General features: G+C 33.5%; 4 protein-coding genes across 4 annotated transcripts; 2 read left to right on the forward strand and 2 right to left on the reverse strand.

Annotated features, from left to right (window-relative positions):
- Positions 1-5,195: 5,195 nt before the first annotated feature.
- On the reverse strand, positions 5,196-7,075 carry nhr-167 (Nuclear hormone receptor family member nhr-167). The gene is made up of 4 exons (NM_077603.6): positions 6,912-7,075; positions 6,217-6,313; positions 5,555-6,163; positions 5,196-5,505 (listed from the first exon to the last, which is right to left on the reverse strand). The coding sequence occupies exons 1-4, from the start codon at positions 6,972-6,974 to the stop codon at positions 5,243-5,245; spliced, it is 1,032 nt and encodes a 343-aa protein (NP_510004.1). The 5' UTR covers positions 6,975-7,075; the 3' UTR covers positions 5,196-5,242.
- Positions 7,076-7,706: 631 nt separating this feature from the next.
- Positions 7,707-8,616, reverse strand: C49F5.3 (uncharacterized protein). Its single transcript, NM_001373523.1, has 4 exons — positions 8,556-8,616; positions 8,312-8,509; positions 8,139-8,264; positions 7,707-8,029 (listed from the first exon to the last, which is right to left on the reverse strand). The coding sequence occupies exons 1-4, from the start codon at positions 8,607-8,609 to the stop codon at positions 7,781-7,783; spliced, it is 627 nt and encodes a 208-aa protein (NP_001359600.1). The 5' UTR covers positions 8,610-8,616; the 3' UTR covers positions 7,707-7,780.
- Positions 8,617-11,176: 2,560 nt separating this feature from the next.
- Positions 11,177-12,345, forward strand: C49F5.5 (histone acetyltransferase). The gene is made up of 3 exons (NM_001373524.2): positions 11,177-11,285; positions 11,718-11,844; positions 12,107-12,345. The coding sequence occupies exons 1-3, from the start codon at positions 11,178-11,180 to the stop codon at positions 12,217-12,219; spliced, it is 348 nt and encodes a 115-aa protein (NP_001359599.1). The 5' UTR covers position 11,177; the 3' UTR covers positions 12,220-12,345.
- Positions 12,346-13,303: 958 nt separating this feature from the next.
- Positions 13,304-16,282, forward strand: C49F5.6 (Dentin sialophosphoprotein-like). The gene is made up of 6 exons (NM_077606.7): positions 13,304-13,629; positions 13,711-13,932; positions 13,984-14,079; positions 14,134-15,510; positions 15,561-15,911; positions 15,958-16,282. The coding sequence occupies exons 1-6, from the start codon at positions 13,366-13,368 to the stop codon at positions 16,000-16,002; spliced, it is 2,355 nt and encodes a 784-aa protein (NP_510007.1). The 5' UTR covers positions 13,304-13,365; the 3' UTR covers positions 16,003-16,282.
- The last annotated feature ends 133 nt before the right edge of the window (positions 16,283-16,415 follow it).

A 16,415-nucleotide genomic window follows, 5' to 3' on the forward strand; every position in this document is an offset into this window, starting at 1 on the left:
GACAATATTAAAATCTTCAATTGTATTCGTATGAGCAGTATCAAAATTTAGAAAAAAAAGCCTATTAGTAAAATGTTATGTCTTTAAAAGAATGAAGGCACAAAAGACAAACGATATAGCTAAATACGATACGATATAGCTGAATACGATACGATATAGCTGAATAATTTTAGAATATACCAACAATATTCCAGTAGGTACAAGAAGCTTCACGTAGTTACAGAAATAGTACATTTTCAGCCCTACCTTTTAGAGCGTATTTTATTATTTAATAAAAACTACCATTAATAGGCAAAAATAGATGAATTTTTGTAATTTTGAAAATTCATAAATCTCTTCAAAGTAACTTTTTTTGAAATGTCTTTCAGAAACTTTGTAGTAAATTTTAAGCTCTTTCAGAATATATTAACAATATTTCAGTAGTTACAAGAAGCTTCACGTAGTTACAGAAATAGTACATTTTCAGCCCTACCTTTTAGAGCGTATTTTATTATTTAATAAAAATTCATCTATTTTTGCCTATAAATGGTAGTTTTCATTAACTAATAAAATACGCACTAAAAGGTAAAGCTGAAAATGTACTATTTCTGTAACTACGTGAAGCTTCTTGTACCTACTGGAATATTGTTGGTATATTCTAAAAGAGCTTAAAATTTACTACAAAGTTTCTAAAAGACATTTCGAAAAAAGTTACTTTGAAGAGATTTATGAATTTTCAAAGTTTGGAAAATCCATCTATTTTTGCCTATTAATGGTAGTTTTCATTAACTAATAAAATACGCACTAAAAGGTAAAGCTGAAAATGTACTATTTCTGTAACTACGTGAAGCTTCTTGTACCTACTGGAATATTGTTAATATATTCTGAAAGAGCTTAAAATTTACTACAAAGTTTCTGAAAGACATTTCAAAAAAAGTTACTTTGAAGAGATTTATGAATTTTGAAAATTACGAAAATTCATCTATTTTTGCCTCTAAATGGTAGTTTTCATTAAATAATAAAATACGCATTATAAGGTAGGGCTGAAAATGTACTATTTCTGTAACTACGTGAAGCTTCTTGTACCTACTGAAATATTGTTAATATATTCTGAAAGAGCTTAAAATTTACTACAAAGTTTCTGAAAGACATTTCGAAAAAAGTTACTTTGAAGAGATTTATGAATTTTCAAAGTTACGAAAATCCATATATTTTTGCCTATTAATGGTAGTTTTTATTAAATAATAAAATACGCATTATAAGGTAGGGCTGAAAATGTACTATTTCTGTAACTACGTGAAGCTTCTTGTACCTACTGAAATATTGTTAATATATTCTGAAAGAGCTTAAAATTTACTACAGAGTTTTTGAAAGACATTTTGAAAAAAGTTACTTTGAAGAGATTTATGAATTTTCAAAGTTTGGAAAATTCATCTATTTTTGCCTATAAATGGTAGTTTTAATTAAATAATAAAATACGCATTATAAGGTAGGGCTGAAAATGTACTATTTCTGTAACTACGTGAAGCTTCTTGTACCTACTGAAATATTGTTAATATATTCTGAAAGAGCTTAAAATTTACTACAAAGTTTCTGAAAGACATTTCGAAAAAAGTTACTTTGAAGAGATTTATGAATTTTCAAAATTACGAAAATTCATCTATTTTTGCCTCTAAATGGTAGTTTTCATTAAATAATAAAATACGCATTATAAGGTAGGGCTGAAAATGTACTATTTCTGTAACTACGTGAAGCTTCTTGTACCTACTGAAATATTGTTAATATATTCTGAAAGAGCTTAAAATTTACTACAAAGTTTCTGAAAGACATTTCAAAAAAAGTTACTTTGAAGAGATTTATGAATTTTCAAAGTTTGGAAAATCCCTCTATTTTTGCCTATAAATGGTAGTTTTAATTAAATAATAAAATACGCATTATAAGGTAGGGCTGAAAATGTACTATTTCTGTAACTACGTGAAGCTTCTTGTACCTACTGAAATATTGTTAATATATTCTGAAAGAGCTTAAAATTTACTACAAAGTTTCTGAAAGACATTTCAAAAAAAGTTACTTTGAAGAGATTTATGAATTTTCAAAATTACGAAAATTCATCTATTTTTGCCTTTAAATGGTAGTTTTCATTAAATACTAAAATACGCATTAAAAGGTAGGGCTGAAAATGTACTATTTCTGTAACTACGTGAAGCTTCTTGTACTTACTGAAATATTGTTGGTAAATTCTACAAGAGCTTAAAATTTACTACAAAGTTTCTGAAAGACATTTCAAAAAAAGTTACTTTGAAGAGATTTATGAATTTTCAAAATTACGAAAATTCATCTATTTTTGCCTCTAAATGGTAGTTTTAATTAAATAATAAAATACGCACTAAAAGGTAGGGCTGAAAATGTACTATTTCTGTAACTACGTGAAGCTTCTTGTACTTACTGAAATATTGTTGGTAAATTCTACAAGAGCTTAAAATTTACTACAAAGTTTCTGAAAGACATTTCAAAAAAAGTTACTTTGAAGAGATTTATGAATTTTCAAAATTACGAAAATTCATCTATTTTTGCCTTTAAATGGTAGTTTTCATTAAATACTAAAATACGCATTAAAAGGTAGGGCTGAAAATGTACTATTTCTGTAACTACGTGAAGCTTCTTGTACCTACTGAAATATTGTTAATATATTCTGAAAGAGCTTAAAATTTACTACAAAGTTTCTGAAAGACATTTCGAAAAAAGTTACTTTGAAGAGATTTATGAATTTTCAAAATTACGAAAATTCATCTATTTTTGCCTTTAAATGGTAGTTTTCATTAAATACTAAAATACGCATTAAAAGGTAGGGCTGAAAATGTACTATTTCTGTAACTACGTGAAGCTTCTTGTACCTACTGAAATATTGTTAATATATTCTGAAAGAGCTTAAAATTTACTACAAAGTTTCTGAAAGACATTTCGAAAAAAGTTACTTTGAAGAGATTTATGAATTTTCAAAATTACGAAAATTCATCAATTTTTGTTTATAAATGATAGTTTTCATTAAATAATAAAATACGCATTAAAAGGTAGGGCTGAAAATGTACTATTTCTGTAACTACGTGAAGCTTCTTGTACTTACTGAAATATTGTTGGTAAATTCTAAAAGAGCTTAAAATTTACTCCAAAGTTTCTGAAAGACATTTCAAAAAAAGTTACTTTGAAGAGATTTATGAATTTTCAAAATTACGAAAATTCATCTATTTTTGCCTTTAAATGGTAGTTTTCATTAAATACTAAAATACGCATTAAAAGGTAGGGCTGAAAATGTACTATTTCTGTAACTACGTGAAGCTTCTTGTACCTACTGAAATATTGTTAATATATTCTGAAAGAGCTTAAAATTTACTACAAAGTTTCTGAAAGACATTTCGAAAAAAGTTACTTTGAAGAGATTTATGAATTTTCAAAATTACGAAAATTCATCTATTTTTGCCTATTAATGGTAGTTTTTATTAAATAATAAAATACGCACTAAAAGGTAGGGCTGAAAATGTACTATTTCTGTAACTACGTGAAGCTTCTTGTACCTACTGAAATATTGTTAATATATTCTGAAAGAGCTTAAAATTTACTACAAAGTTTCTGAAAGACATTTCGAAAAAAGTTACTTTGAAGAGATTTATGAATTTTCAAAGGTTTGGAAAATCCATATATTTTTGCCTATTAATGGTAGTTTTTATTAAATAATAAAATACGCACTAAAAGGTAGGGCTGAAAATGTACTATTTCTGTAACTACGTGAAGCTTCTTGTACCTACTGAAATATTGTTAATATATTCTGAATACATTTTCTTGCATTAGGTTGGACAATGATAGAATGTTTGAAAAAAGTTACTTTGAAGAGATTTATGAATTTTCAAAGTTTGGAAAATTCATCTATTTTTGCCTATAAATGGTAGTTTTAATTAAATAATAAAATACGCATTATAAGGTAGGGCTGAAAATGTACTATATCTGTAACTACGTGAAGCTTCTTGTACCTACTGAAATATTTTTTATTTATTCTGAAAGAGCTTAAAATTTACTACAAAGTTTCTGAAAGACATTTCGAAAAAAGTTACTTTGAAGAGATTTATGAATTTTCAAAATTACGAAAATTCATCAATTTTTGTTTATAAATGATAGTTTTCATTAAATAATAAAATACGCATTAAAAGGTAGGGCTGAAAATGTACTATTTCTGTAACTACGTGAAGCTTCTTGTACTTACTGAAATATTGTTGGTAAATTCTAAAAGAGCTTAAAATTTACTACAAAGTTTCTGAAAGACATTTCAAAAAAAGTTACTTTGAAGAGATTTATGAATTTTCAAAATTACGAAAATTCATCAATTTTTGTTTATAAATGATAGTTTTCATTAAATAATAAAATACGCATTAAAAGGTAGGGCTGAAAATGTACTATTTCTGTAACTACGTGAAGCTTCTTGTACTTACTGAAATATTGTTGGTAAATTCTAAAAGAGCTTAAAATTTACTACAAAGTTTCTGAAAGACATTTCGAAAAAAGTTACTTTGAAGAGATTTATGAATTTTCAAAATTACGAAAATTCATCAATTTTTGTTTATAAATGATAGTTTTCATTAAATAATAAAATACGCATTAAAAGGTAGGGCTGAAAATGTACTATTTCTGTAACTACGTGAAGCTTCTTGTACTTACTGAAATATTGTTGGTAAATTCTAAAAGAGCTTAAAATTTACTCCAAAGTTTCTGAAAGACATTTCAAAAAAAGTTACTTTGAAGAGATTTATGAATTTTCAAAATTACGAAAATTCATCTATTTTTGCCTATTAATGGTAGTTTTCATTAAATAATAAAATACGCACTAAAAGGTAGGGCTGAAAATGTACTATTTCTGTAACTACGTGAAGCTTCTTGTACCTACTGGAATATTGTTGGAATATAGCTAAATACGATACGATATAGCTAAATACGATACGAATTTAGTTTTTTTTCTGATTGAACAGGAAGCTTCTGGCACCTAGAAAAATTTTGTAATTAAATTTTTCTGTTTCAACTTTAAACGGTTCAAATATTTTTTGACTCTTGATCGAACTTACAGTATTTTCACTATTAATGCTGATCCATCTTTCAATATCGAGTAGAGAAACTGTGATATGTGCTTCTATTAAATATCAGTTTTCACATGTTCTTGATACTTCACAAGGTTTCAAAAACACATTTACTCTTATAAAAGAAAAACAAACACAATTATTTAACTTTTATATGCTGCTTCAATGCCATCCTTTACCAATTTCTTCAACTCAACTTCGGATTGATTTAATTGCATAAGTACATAATAATGTATAATATCATCGTAGTGCTGACCAAGTAGAGTGAATAAGCCAAGAAGTTCAGAAAATCTAGATGGTCCCGATTTTTGGTAAGTAAGAAGGCAATAATAGAGAAGAGCCGAACTGTACATTTTCTGGTATGAAGTTAACAAAAGTTGCCCGTTTTCGGAAAGATTTGTGATTGCTGAAGTATATTTTACATATAGCCCTTGTAAAAGGGATAAACAACCAACCTGGATTACAAAACAGTAAGACACTCAATAAATAAAATTCATCGTTTTGTATATTTAGCTCTCTAAGTTTATCTATCACACGACATCTGATTCGATTTTCTAAATTTGGAGATATTTTCGGCACAGTCCATTGGGTTTTTGGCAGACAATCAGTTCCATCGGGAAATGATATGCATTGCTTTTTAGATGAATAAGCTCTTGTGGCACTAATCAGTGCACCCAACTTCACGTAACTTTCTTTCAATAAGATCATCTGGTCAGTCGATCGTAGAAGATTAACAAATGGGAACTGCTTCATAAAATCAATAGTAGTGACGCAACTGTGAAAGGCCCAAGTTTGAAAATCCATTCGAATATGTTCATCCCTTTTGGTATAAGTAATTTTGTTTAATTCGACAATGTCGTCCACGTTTGGGTTCATTTCAGTCACAAAGAAATTAAATAAACTATCCATCCGTTTATTGTGCGTATTTCTCACGCAATCAATTGTGATTGCCAAGCGTTGTTCTTTGTTTTGCTCAAGGACTAGAAGATATGACGGAAGAGTCATTCCAACATATAGGCATTTTTGAAATCGGCAAGATGTACATTTGAATATATATGGGGTTTCTAAAGAAAAGATTTGATATATAAATTGGCGAAACAACAATGAAAAAACAAACTTTCAAAGCAACGTTCCCCACGGAAACATTTTTTAATTGGGACTGTCCGAACAATAAGACGGCGGAAGAATATTTTACACGAATTACATGACAATACCTGCAATATTTAGGCTCATTAACTGAAATTTTCAATTAGACTTTCACCGTTGTAAGTCTGTCCAGGGCTCTCCTTTTTTATTCGGACCAAGAATAACTAACAACATTTTTAGAATTGTGAAAATTAGAATCGCGAACGATTTATCTTAAAAGAAGGAAGTGAAACCTGAGTAATTGACATTTTCATTTAAAATAAAAACTCGGTAAATTGGCACCACTTCTCAACCAACTTTAGCTACATTCTAACTGCCATTTACAAAAGTGGCAAAAGTTGGTAAAAGTTGAATGGGACAGCATTTATACGCTCTAAACAACTGGAAAAAATAGGTGAAAGTTGGGGAAAGTTGGTTGAGAAGTGGGTTAAGTTGACTAGAAAACATACAAAGTTGGTTGGAAAGAGTTAGAAATTGGCCAAAGTTGGTTTAGAAGTAGCCACGAGTTGTCTAAATGGTTTCAAATGCCTTTTTGTAAATATTTAGGATAATATTTGATTATTTTACCACTATGGGGATGGTTAAAAAAGTCCTTATTGTCGTGCTGGAAGATTAATTTTGTAACACCTTAAAAGTTAAACAACAATATCACATCTAATAACTCACACTGTAATTGAATTCGGTAGTAAAACGTCCACAAACGGCACATTTTTGATGAAGAGCATTCATTTTCACAATTAAAGAATACGTCGAAATAGAAAAAAAAATAGAAATCTGATTCAATCTCCGGTGTAGAAAAAAAAAAGATAATCTTACGAATAGAGAGAGCTGAAAATTTTCTGATCTGTGTTTTGAAATAGCTTATCTTTTATCTACGCTTTTTTGTATGATTGCCATATAAGAGAGCATTGAACATATTCTAGTCAGAAGAGACAAATTCGTCTTGAGAAAAGTGTGTTGGAGATATGAGACACATATCTCATGCTCACGTGATGTTAGATTATGACTAACAGAAATCAAAAGGTTAAAATCGAATAAAGCAAAGAGAAATGAGAACAACACTGCGATTGGAGGTATTGAAAGAAGGTAAAAATAAATTTTAGCGAACTTTCACAAAAAAGGAAAGTTATTTGCTTTGCAGCTCGATATCGCCATAGCAACCATGATATGTTTTTTGGTATTCAATGCCTCGCCAAAGTTGAATTTTCTTATTAAAAGTGCTTAGTAATCATCAAGTTGATACATGCGTCATGTGCTGAAAATATTGAAGCAAAACTTCATATTCGAGTATAGCTGATTTCGATGTTTGATCTACAATAAAATTTCTTAGCATTTGCTTGTAACTGATGTATGAATCTTGATATATAACAACCCTAGTCCAGCCAATTTTTGAATGTTATACAATCTGTAGAAATGTTGTTTTTTCCTCTGTATTTATCTTGTATATCAAAACAAATATTTACAGATGCATTTATTGCATACAAAATACCCGACTTAATCAAAAAAATCAAAAAGAAATCGAAAAACACATTGGTTTATACAATAAAAGTGCCACAGCGCTTGGATTTTGAAGATTGGATGATTGGGAAGAGAACATCCTCATAAGCAGTTTCATACTCGAACAAGTCATCGAAAGTCTCGTTCTTCTCAAAAGCGCCTTTTCGAATGGACTCGCAGGCGACACTGGTGAAAGGATGGATGCGTGGTCCTTCAATATTTTCGACCATGGTCCTTTTCTGATATTCATCAGCGAGATTCAAGATCCACTTGCTCGGGTAGTTCATCTGAAAATATTACATGTGAAAGACATATTTATTAAACTAATGAAAGATTTGAACAGTTCACTTAATAAAAAAATTATTGAAAATGCGCTTTGTCTTTGTTTGAACTCACCTGCTGATTTGAAATTCCGTTGGTAATGTAAAGAGACTCAAGGAGAAAATATCCAACAAGGTAAAACGGGATCATCATGAATCCAGTGGTGTAGAAAATGTAAGCCGTTGCAGAGGAGTGTGCAAGCTGAAAACGTGTAATTCGATTGAAAATTCTGAAAAAAAACCACTCACTCTGAAGGCAATCCGGTAAATTGCAAAGTTGATGGGACTGAGAATTCCAGCGAAAAAGGAGGCAAGCAACAAGTTGAAAATCCAGAAGAGGTAAATCGTATCGGTAATGTTTTTGTTCAGAATTCCGAAAGTATCCTTTGTGTAGTAGCCGACAATCGTGATTATCATCTCTACTGTTAGGAGGAACAGTAGATTGAACTTAAACATTTTTCCATTAAAACAAATTGAGAAATTCTTTTCTTACCTCCATGTTGCGCATTCTCTCCATTTTTTGAAAATCGTTGTGGAAACGCATCATGATGAGGCTGAAACAGAACAGTTGTTCATCACAAAATGTTTTCAGTTTATAAAAATATAAAAAGAAATACGCTAAAAATATTTTTCAAAAAAGGAAATCAAGGAAGAAAGCAATGAGTAAATGAGTGTTGCACTCAGAATGAACAGTGTACTGATCAGAGAAATAGGATGCGGCAAAATAACACAAGAAAAGACGACACACAGTCTGCATGAAGAATCTGTCCTGCGCGTAACATACGCGCGTTTGCGGCTTCCCAGGAGGCAAATGCGCGATCAGCCATCGTTAGCGTTCGTTTACGTATTGAAGATTTGAAACATTAAAGGAATATCGATTTTTCACTAAACAACTTTGAAAATGTAATCTAATTTGGGCAGCTCATGAGCCCTCTCTGGCCTATCGGTATTTGGAAAGATGTGAACGCTGACTTGAGTATATACTGTGCCGGCATTTTTTTACATGAATTACTTTCAGTTTTCCGATAAGATATCTATACAAACTATAAAAAAACATGAGAAGCACTAACAATTTTGTTGTGATTCTAAAAAGTTTTTCACACAGAATAAGTTCTTAAAAGAACGTTCACTTATGACTTAAAAAAACAACTTCAAGCTAATTTTCAGAAAAAAAAAGAAACCGGGTTCCTTTTTTTCGAGTTAAATCAAACTTTGCATTATTGAAATTGTACAAGAAAAGCTTAACAAATGACCTGAAAATATATTTTAAGCTACAACCTCCGCTACAGTATTTAGCATGGAAACGCCTGACATCGGATTTTACACCAAAATTCTTGGAATAACGTGAGCCCAAAAAGTTTCAGGCCTATGGAAGCATGTTGTAATCATTTTCTGACCAGGACCGCTCAATTCTTGTAGTGTCTCTGCGAAAATGTTTATTGGTTATTTGATATGCCAAATTTAATGAAATTATAGTCCATTTCCATCAATCTTTCCTCATTCATATATTGGTTCGTTTTCAGATTGCAAAAAATACAAATAATTTCGCATGATATATTCAAATGCATTTATAATTACTCCTATATTTTGATCTGATAATTAGAGGAAGGTGTTCAAAGTCAACCTCCTCGCTTTTACTCGAGTGTAGTGGATAAGCTTATAAACGTTGAATGTCAATTAACGTTACCAAACGATAGAAATTTACTGACTCCATAGTCAATATGTTTGCTAACAGTATTCTTTCAATGGGTCTTGAAGCTGAAAGCAGAATCCGGATGATTAATTGACAATAGTTTTACTACTTACCTACAAAACCGCTTGTTTTTGAGAATTTGTTATGTATTTCTAAGAATTGATGATTTCTATTGAGAAGCTTGACTTTTAAGTTTCTTTCATGAAATTTATTGTATATTCACAAAGTTTATTTGTTTATTTTGAGAAAATAAAATTTGTGAACAACCGATATGATAACTTTGAGAGGAATTTGATCGAAAATTTTTTTGAAAGTCTGGATGCTAGCTCTGAAAGCGGAGTAGTCTCTCAGTGTACGGATCACCCTACTCGGCAACACGTCACTATTTCATAGCATACTCTTAACTTAGTTTGATTTTTCGCTAAGAAATTGCAAATGCTGTCTTGAAAGATGCCGGAGTTTGTTAAAAAGCTGTAATCTTTAACGACTGGTTGGAAGCTCTAAGAATATGCCGTTGGACCGTTTTGCCGTCTAGTGCGGACCTCTCGCCACCCCTAGTCCACATTCACCACATTTTGTTGCAGGTGTTCTTTCAAAACATCATACGGTTGTGGAAATAACAAAACGGTTCTCAAGGTTGAAGAGAAATCTCTCACAATTCTCATATTCCCAATCTATGTGTTGTGCACAATAAAAAAAGTGTGAAGCTCGCCATTTGCAATTTCCACGCCCGCTGTTGAAATACTGTACAGGACTCAGATTATATAGTTTCAACACAACACTATAGGTACTTTCCTTTGTTTGGAGGGTTGTGAAAAATTTATTCTCTTCAAATCTTTGTAATAATTCTTCATATTTAGAATACCCAAGTTTCTTATTTTTCGAACCCATATTCCGGAATCTAAAGCTAAAATTATTCGGCGTAGTCTACTTCTAAAAGTAATTCTTTATTTGGAAAACATCCATCCAATTAATTTATATATTCAAGTATCCGAAAATAGGAATTCGACACGTATTTTAACACATCCCTATTTCTTTTGTCGGCAACGGCGATAGTGTTTGCTCACCGTTGACGATGTCACTACCAAAGATAAAATGATATCATTGGGGAATGATGGGAGCAGATAAAGGGCCGCCGATATTTGATGGCGCGACAAAGAAAAGAGAGGTGGTCGTCGTCATCACTTTTCAAATTTTCTTCGCACTTTTGGGCGCAATCCAGTAGGTTCTTATTTTTTTTCTATTTCATGAACTCAATGCTTTCATGAAACTATTGATGTTAATAACGGTAAAGTAGAGAATCGTGGCTTCGATTTTTTCCCCGAGTTTTCAAAACAATTTTCAATAAACATGATGTGTTTTTTTTTCGAAACTACTTTTAAACATACATTTTTTCTATCCTTTAACTAGTCAGTTTTCAGAATGATTTCGCTTTCCGATCCTTCAAGAATTGATCCACACATCTTGAAGGTTATCAAAGAACAGCTGATTTTGTTGCTTCATGCAAATGTGTGCACCAAAAGAGACAGGGTAATGTTTTGAATCTGTTTATATCATAATTAAATGGTTGTCTATCATTTCTGGAAATATGCCAAAGTTAGAAGATAGCTAGATTGAAACGCGAAACAAAAAATTGCAACAGTGGCGGACCCTATTATGAATTTTCTATGCATACTATTAGTGACGGTTCACAAAAAAATCAAGTATAGGCTCCATCTCCATCTGAACGTTTTTCGTTTTCTAATAACATTTCATAACTTCGGAAAGCAATGTTCATACCCAGTCAGATATTTCATTGAGTGACCGTAGCAACGGAAGGTCTGGAAATTAATCTTGGCTCACACGTGAAGTGAAAAAAATATAAAAACTGTAAGGTTATGTTTTAAGAGTAGTCAATTTTTGTGGTGAATTTTCATCAACAATGGTTAATATTTTGCGTCGACTGACTAATAAGATTTTCAGGAGAATTACCAAGCCGCGATCAATGGTCAACCTGCTCGTCATCCACGCTGCGATCTTCCCAGTTGCGGACTCTTCAAATACACGCTTTCTCATTTGAACATGTGCACGAACGGATCGCATTGTCTCAGTATGTTCATTTATTTAATTTTCAAAAGGGACAACTTTTTTTCAATGAAGCATCATTAGACACTAAAGCGACCCCAAAACAGAGGAGGTTCAGTTTCCAGTTCGATTAAAAAACTCCAACAAAATGTAAAAACATACATTGTTTCCCACATACGACACGTCGTGAATGACAAAAAAACCACAAAAGCTATTAAGATTCTATTACCTATTTTTATAAGATTTCAATAATATACCCTACCCTTTTAACCTTACTTAAATTTCAGTTGATTACTGTAACACCTCGAAGCAACTCATCAAACACTGGCGTGAGTGCCAAAATCGTGCTTGTGCAATTTGTGCTCCACTAAGAAGACTTCAAACATTTGGTGGTAGCTAAAGGTAAAAGTAATGACATATGCCAAACTTCAATTTTGATTTGTCTCCCACCATGATCTTCTAATTGTTACTTATTGTTCTGTTTTGTTTTTTATGCATTTAGCGATTGATAAAATGTTCACAGATACTGCTGTTTCGTTTACCGGTCGATTTTGATGGATTTCTTGTTTATTATTTTCAGATTCAGAAAACCAGACGGTCAACTCTAATAGTTTCCTTTTCAAGCGTACAGGAGTTTGTAAACAACATGGCAAACAGAGATGTGCGACTGGCTGATTTTGTCGGCTGTCGGCTGTCGCCAACAGCCGACACCTAGCAATGTTTCGGCTGTCGACTGGCGCTGCCAGCCGACTGAGCTTTATGGTTAAGTTTTGTCGCTAAACTGTATTTTTGCACGTTGCTTTCTTGAAGTGTTTCGGAGCAATTAAGCATACTTTTAGTACAAAAACAAGGTATAGCAAACTTTTTAATCACTTTATCCAACAAAAATAACCACATCGGCTTACTTTTTTCATATATAAAACTTGCAACTAGTGTTCAAATATATCAAAAATCAGTTAATTTTTTTTTAAACCGCCAGCCGAAAACTCTAACTCAAAGGTCGGCTGGCTGCGCCAGCCAACATTAGATTATCAGTCGGCTGTCGGCTGGCGCTACCAGCCGAAAAATCCAATTTTTCGGCTGTCGGCTGGCTGCGCCAGCCGACAGCCGTACATCCCTGATGGCAAACAAACAAACAAACTCACCAACGGGACCTCCCTCCTTTTCTCCCTCCATCTTTACACCATCCGCCGAGAGAGCATGTGAATTTGGGAGGGCGGAAAAGAAAGCGGGGAGGAATAACAAGGTCCGCATGTTTACGTCAATTGTGTTGCACTGTATTGCATGGCGGGAAGAAAAAGGCGCGGTCTTTTTGCTAAACACTACATTAGCATAGACATTTTGTTTTCTTGTGTTTGAGTTGGCATTTTAGTTTCGCTTTCCAATTCAATTTCAATACTTTGATTTATTTAACCTTGATTAACCCTACGATTTCTTGTGAATTTTATGTATATGAAACGTTTCAAAATTAACTATTTTTGAAGGGTAAATTATTGCAACCACGTCTTTATCGGATCACAAGATTTGTATCAATATCTATGCTGTGATGACTACTGTTTCTAAGCCTGATGAGTCGTCTTTTGATGTTCGAACCTTGTCGATGAAAACCTGCGGCTCCCGTCTTTGTGTGGGATTTTGCTATTGCTCGGGAGTGGTGAAGTTCCGCAAGTCAGAGTCGGTGGGAACTGTGGACATTCCTTTCCCAAGTCTTGGAGCTTGTCCATCTTTAACTTTGTCAATGTCCCCAAACATGAACTTTTCTTCAAGAATGGCTTTGGCTCCCACATCGCCAATGAAGCGTTCAAAATCGGTAAGTTCAAGCACAATATTTGTAGTGCACGACTCTTGCAGTCTGTTTTTAGTCTAGTGTTATTTTTAATTCGTTTTTCAGGTACCGAATATTCTTTCTGGTGAATATCCGAATTCCGTTTGTGTCGTTGCCAATTCAATCGATGAAAACGGAGATGCAGGTGTAGACGTTACGGATTGTGCTTCTACAAAGCCACTGGTTCTTGGAAAAGACAATTATCAAGACAACTACTGGGATTCTCAAGAGACGAATCATCGTAATGCCGATATGAAGACTCCAAAGAAAAAAGTTGGAAAAATTTCGGTTCGCATTTAACTTTAACTATTTATAGCATTTATACTGTACTTTTTGCAGAAATTTGTCAACATCTGCGTTTCTGAATTGAAGAAATTCAAGAATCCGAACTCTGGTGTCACATCGATTGATGGTGTTGAAAGGTTGAAGAAGGAGGTTGGTTCCACAGCTATAACGTTTTACTTTGGTATATAAAATACATATTTTCAGATTGCTCCTCTTCCCTCTAGCCCACTCAAGCTCACATCTACATCTACAATCGAGTTTCAGTCAACTGTCACTTCTAGTTCACCAATAATGAGATCTCGTGAAACTACGTCAACTATTCAAAGATCGAAAATAATTTCTTCTACTACAAAGGTCATGTCAGACATGTTGATGGATAAAGAAGGAAAGGATTCAGAAATCTCTGAAAACAGTATCAACTGCTCTACAAACTTGGCTGTCAATAAGATGGGCGATGTGCCATCTCTTTCACAATTTGAGGATGCAGATGGACTCCAGAAGAAGTTGACTGAGCCAGTGGAACTGCCAGCCAAGAGCCAAGAGGTGTACCAATATGATGTTTCTGCCAGCCCAGCCAAAGAGGATCTGAAGTGGAGTACTCTGAAGAAAATTGATCTGATTGTCCCTTCGTTCAGATCAAAGAAACGAGGACTTGTCGCACATTTGAAGAGTTCCCCAATAAGTAAGATCAGTTATGATGGTTCGCCAAGCAAACAAGTTGGTGTGTTGGATGGTGAGATTACTGACGATGGGAGAATTGATTCTGGCCCGGCTAAAGCCATTATTCCAACATCGACTGAAAATATCATTATGCCAAAGGAATTGAATATTTCTGATATTGGAGAAAAAGCAGAAGTATCTCGTGGTTTGCGAAAGCGTCATTTGGAAGATAGTTCTACTCCTTCATCTCGAGGACCGTCTACTCCTGCAAAACTCATCACTGATGAAGATGCGACCAACAAAAAGAAGCGCGTTCTCGGTAAAAACATGGTGGATAACAAAGCCTCTTCTCCCAACAAAGAACACATCTTACCAATTGACCAGCTCAATAACAGTTCTGCGATGGGAATCAGCAGTGAGAACACTGCACCAATGGAGTTGAAAGCTACTGGAAATGACCCGGTCTCGGATGGAGGTGGATACAAGTTTCTTGTAACTGCCGAAACTGGACGGAAGTTCGATGAGTTCAGAGCTAAGCGACAAAGACTTCGTGAATCGTGGATGGAGAATAAATCTCCAACTTCGAACAAAAATGTTCAAACTACTGCTGTTACTAGTGGTTTCCAATCAAATGAGCAAGCTCCGGAAAACCTTCCTGCCACAATGGAATGTTTGAATAAGGAAGCTGCAACTACTCCAATGAATGACAATCGTGCTTTGTTGACAGAAGTTGGGCCAGAAGCTGCACTTGCTGAACCAAAACTGGGCAAGCCACTGTTGCCAGTTGAGAATGTGTTGCAGTATTCAAAGTCTCCATCAAAGACAGCTGTCACTAACAAGCCGACAAAAACCGTTCTCAAAGCAAATTTCAATGCTCCAATTGGAAAGATCAACTCGGACATCAGCTTTTTCACTCCAAAGGTGAGTAGTATTTTGATATGTTGTTTAATTGACAATTGTGATTTTTTCAGAAGGTGTTTGGGAAGAGCGAGTATCAATACGGACCATCAATGGGCAAACTGATTCAAATGATGGGTACTGGAACTCCAAAGAAGGTGTTGCCAGAGTTTGGATCGTCTTCAAAGACTGCATTATTCTCGCCACGAAAAGAAGAACATTGTGCTGGTGCTCCACGTGGTTCATGGAAGATTGCAAAAATGCGTGTACGCACCAAACTGTCCAACTTCTATCCATCAAGCCGCTCTAAAAATTCGCAGCAAATTCGCGGGAAATGGTTGGGACAGAATATTGTTCAGTTCTCGGGTCATCATTCCATGATTGCTCAGTCTGCAAACGACAAGCACGGAGCCAATTTGATGGAGGTTAATGTACACTGAACACATTTCAATTTACAACAAATCATTTCAGATTTCTGCTCAACCATCTACATCTACCACTGCCCAAAACATCTAGAACAAACAAACAAGAATCGATACAGTTTGAAAATGTTTTGAATCTGACTATTTATTTCGCTTTTTGACCCATATTCCCTTTCTATTAAAGTTTTTTTCCATAGTTGTAATCAAATACATTTGCTTTGGCATTAGTCAAAGTTTTTGTTTATTGTCTCCTAATATTCCCAATAAGTATTATCGTAATTACTTTTAATTCTAATTGGTTATAAGATTGTTTTATCATATCCGTTTTGTATAATTTGAATTCTATGCGAAGAATAAATTGAGTGCAGGTTTCGATTAAAAGTTCTCTAGACGTATCCCATGGTTGGTGATCTATATGGAGCTGCCGAAATCCTTGTAACAGGCCGTTCAATACCATCGGCAAGTAACAGGCATGATCTTGCCGAAAGGAACCCAATTTTGATGCCA

This window comes from Caenorhabditis elegans, chromosome X (genome assembly GCF_000002985.6).
Source record: "Caenorhabditis elegans chromosome X".
NCBI classification, from domain to species: domain Eukaryota; kingdom Metazoa; phylum Nematoda; class Chromadorea; order Rhabditida; family Rhabditidae; genus Caenorhabditis; species Caenorhabditis elegans.

Bases quoted from the DNA above. Each gene is read 5' to 3' on its own strand.
- nhr-167 (NM_077603.6), bottom strand. From the start codon at position 6,974: ATGAATGCTCTTCATCAAAAATGTGCCGTTTGTGGACGTTTTACTACC. The intron at 6,314-6,911 runs GTGAGTTATTAG...TAAATATTGCAG, and splicing joins CTACCGAATTCAATTACAGT to GTATTGTCATGTAATTCGTG. The intron at 5,506-5,554 runs GTTGGTTGTTTA...AATATACTTCAG, and splicing joins CTTACTGTTTTGTAATCCAG to CAATCACAAATCTTTCCGAA.
- C49F5.3 (NM_001373523.1), bottom strand. From the start codon at position 8,609: ATGATGCGTTTCCACAACGATTTTCAAAAAATGGAGAGAATGCGCAAC. The intron at 8,510-8,555 runs GTAAGAAAAGAA...AAAATGTTTAAG, and splicing joins AGAGAATGCGCAACATGGAG to TTCAATCTACTGTTCCTCCT. The intron at 8,265-8,311 runs GTGAGTGGTTTT...ACACGTTTTCAG, and splicing joins TTTACCGGATTGCCTTCAGA to CTTGCACACTCCTCTGCAAC.
- C49F5.5 (NM_001373524.2), top strand. From the start codon at position 11,178: ATGATTTCGCTTTCCGATCCTTCAAGAATTGATCCACACATCTTGAAG. The intron at 11,286-11,717 runs GTAATGTTTTGA...TAAGATTTTCAG, and splicing joins TGTGCACCAAAAGAGACAGG to GAGAATTACCAAGCCGCGAT. The intron at 11,845-12,106 runs GTATGTTCATTT...CTTAAATTTCAG, and splicing joins GAACGGATCGCATTGTCTCA to TTGATTACTGTAACACCTCG.
- C49F5.6 (NM_077606.7), top strand. From the start codon at position 13,366: ATGACTACTGTTTCTAAGCCTGATGAGTCGTCTTTTGATGTTCGAACC. The intron at 13,933-13,983 runs GTTCGCATTTAA...TACTTTTTGCAG, and splicing joins AAAAAGTTGGAAAAATTTCG to AAATTTGTCAACATCTGCGT. The intron at 14,080-14,133 runs GTTGGTTCCACA...ACATATTTTCAG, and splicing joins TTGAAAGGTTGAAGAAGGAG to ATTGCTCCTCTTCCCTCTAG.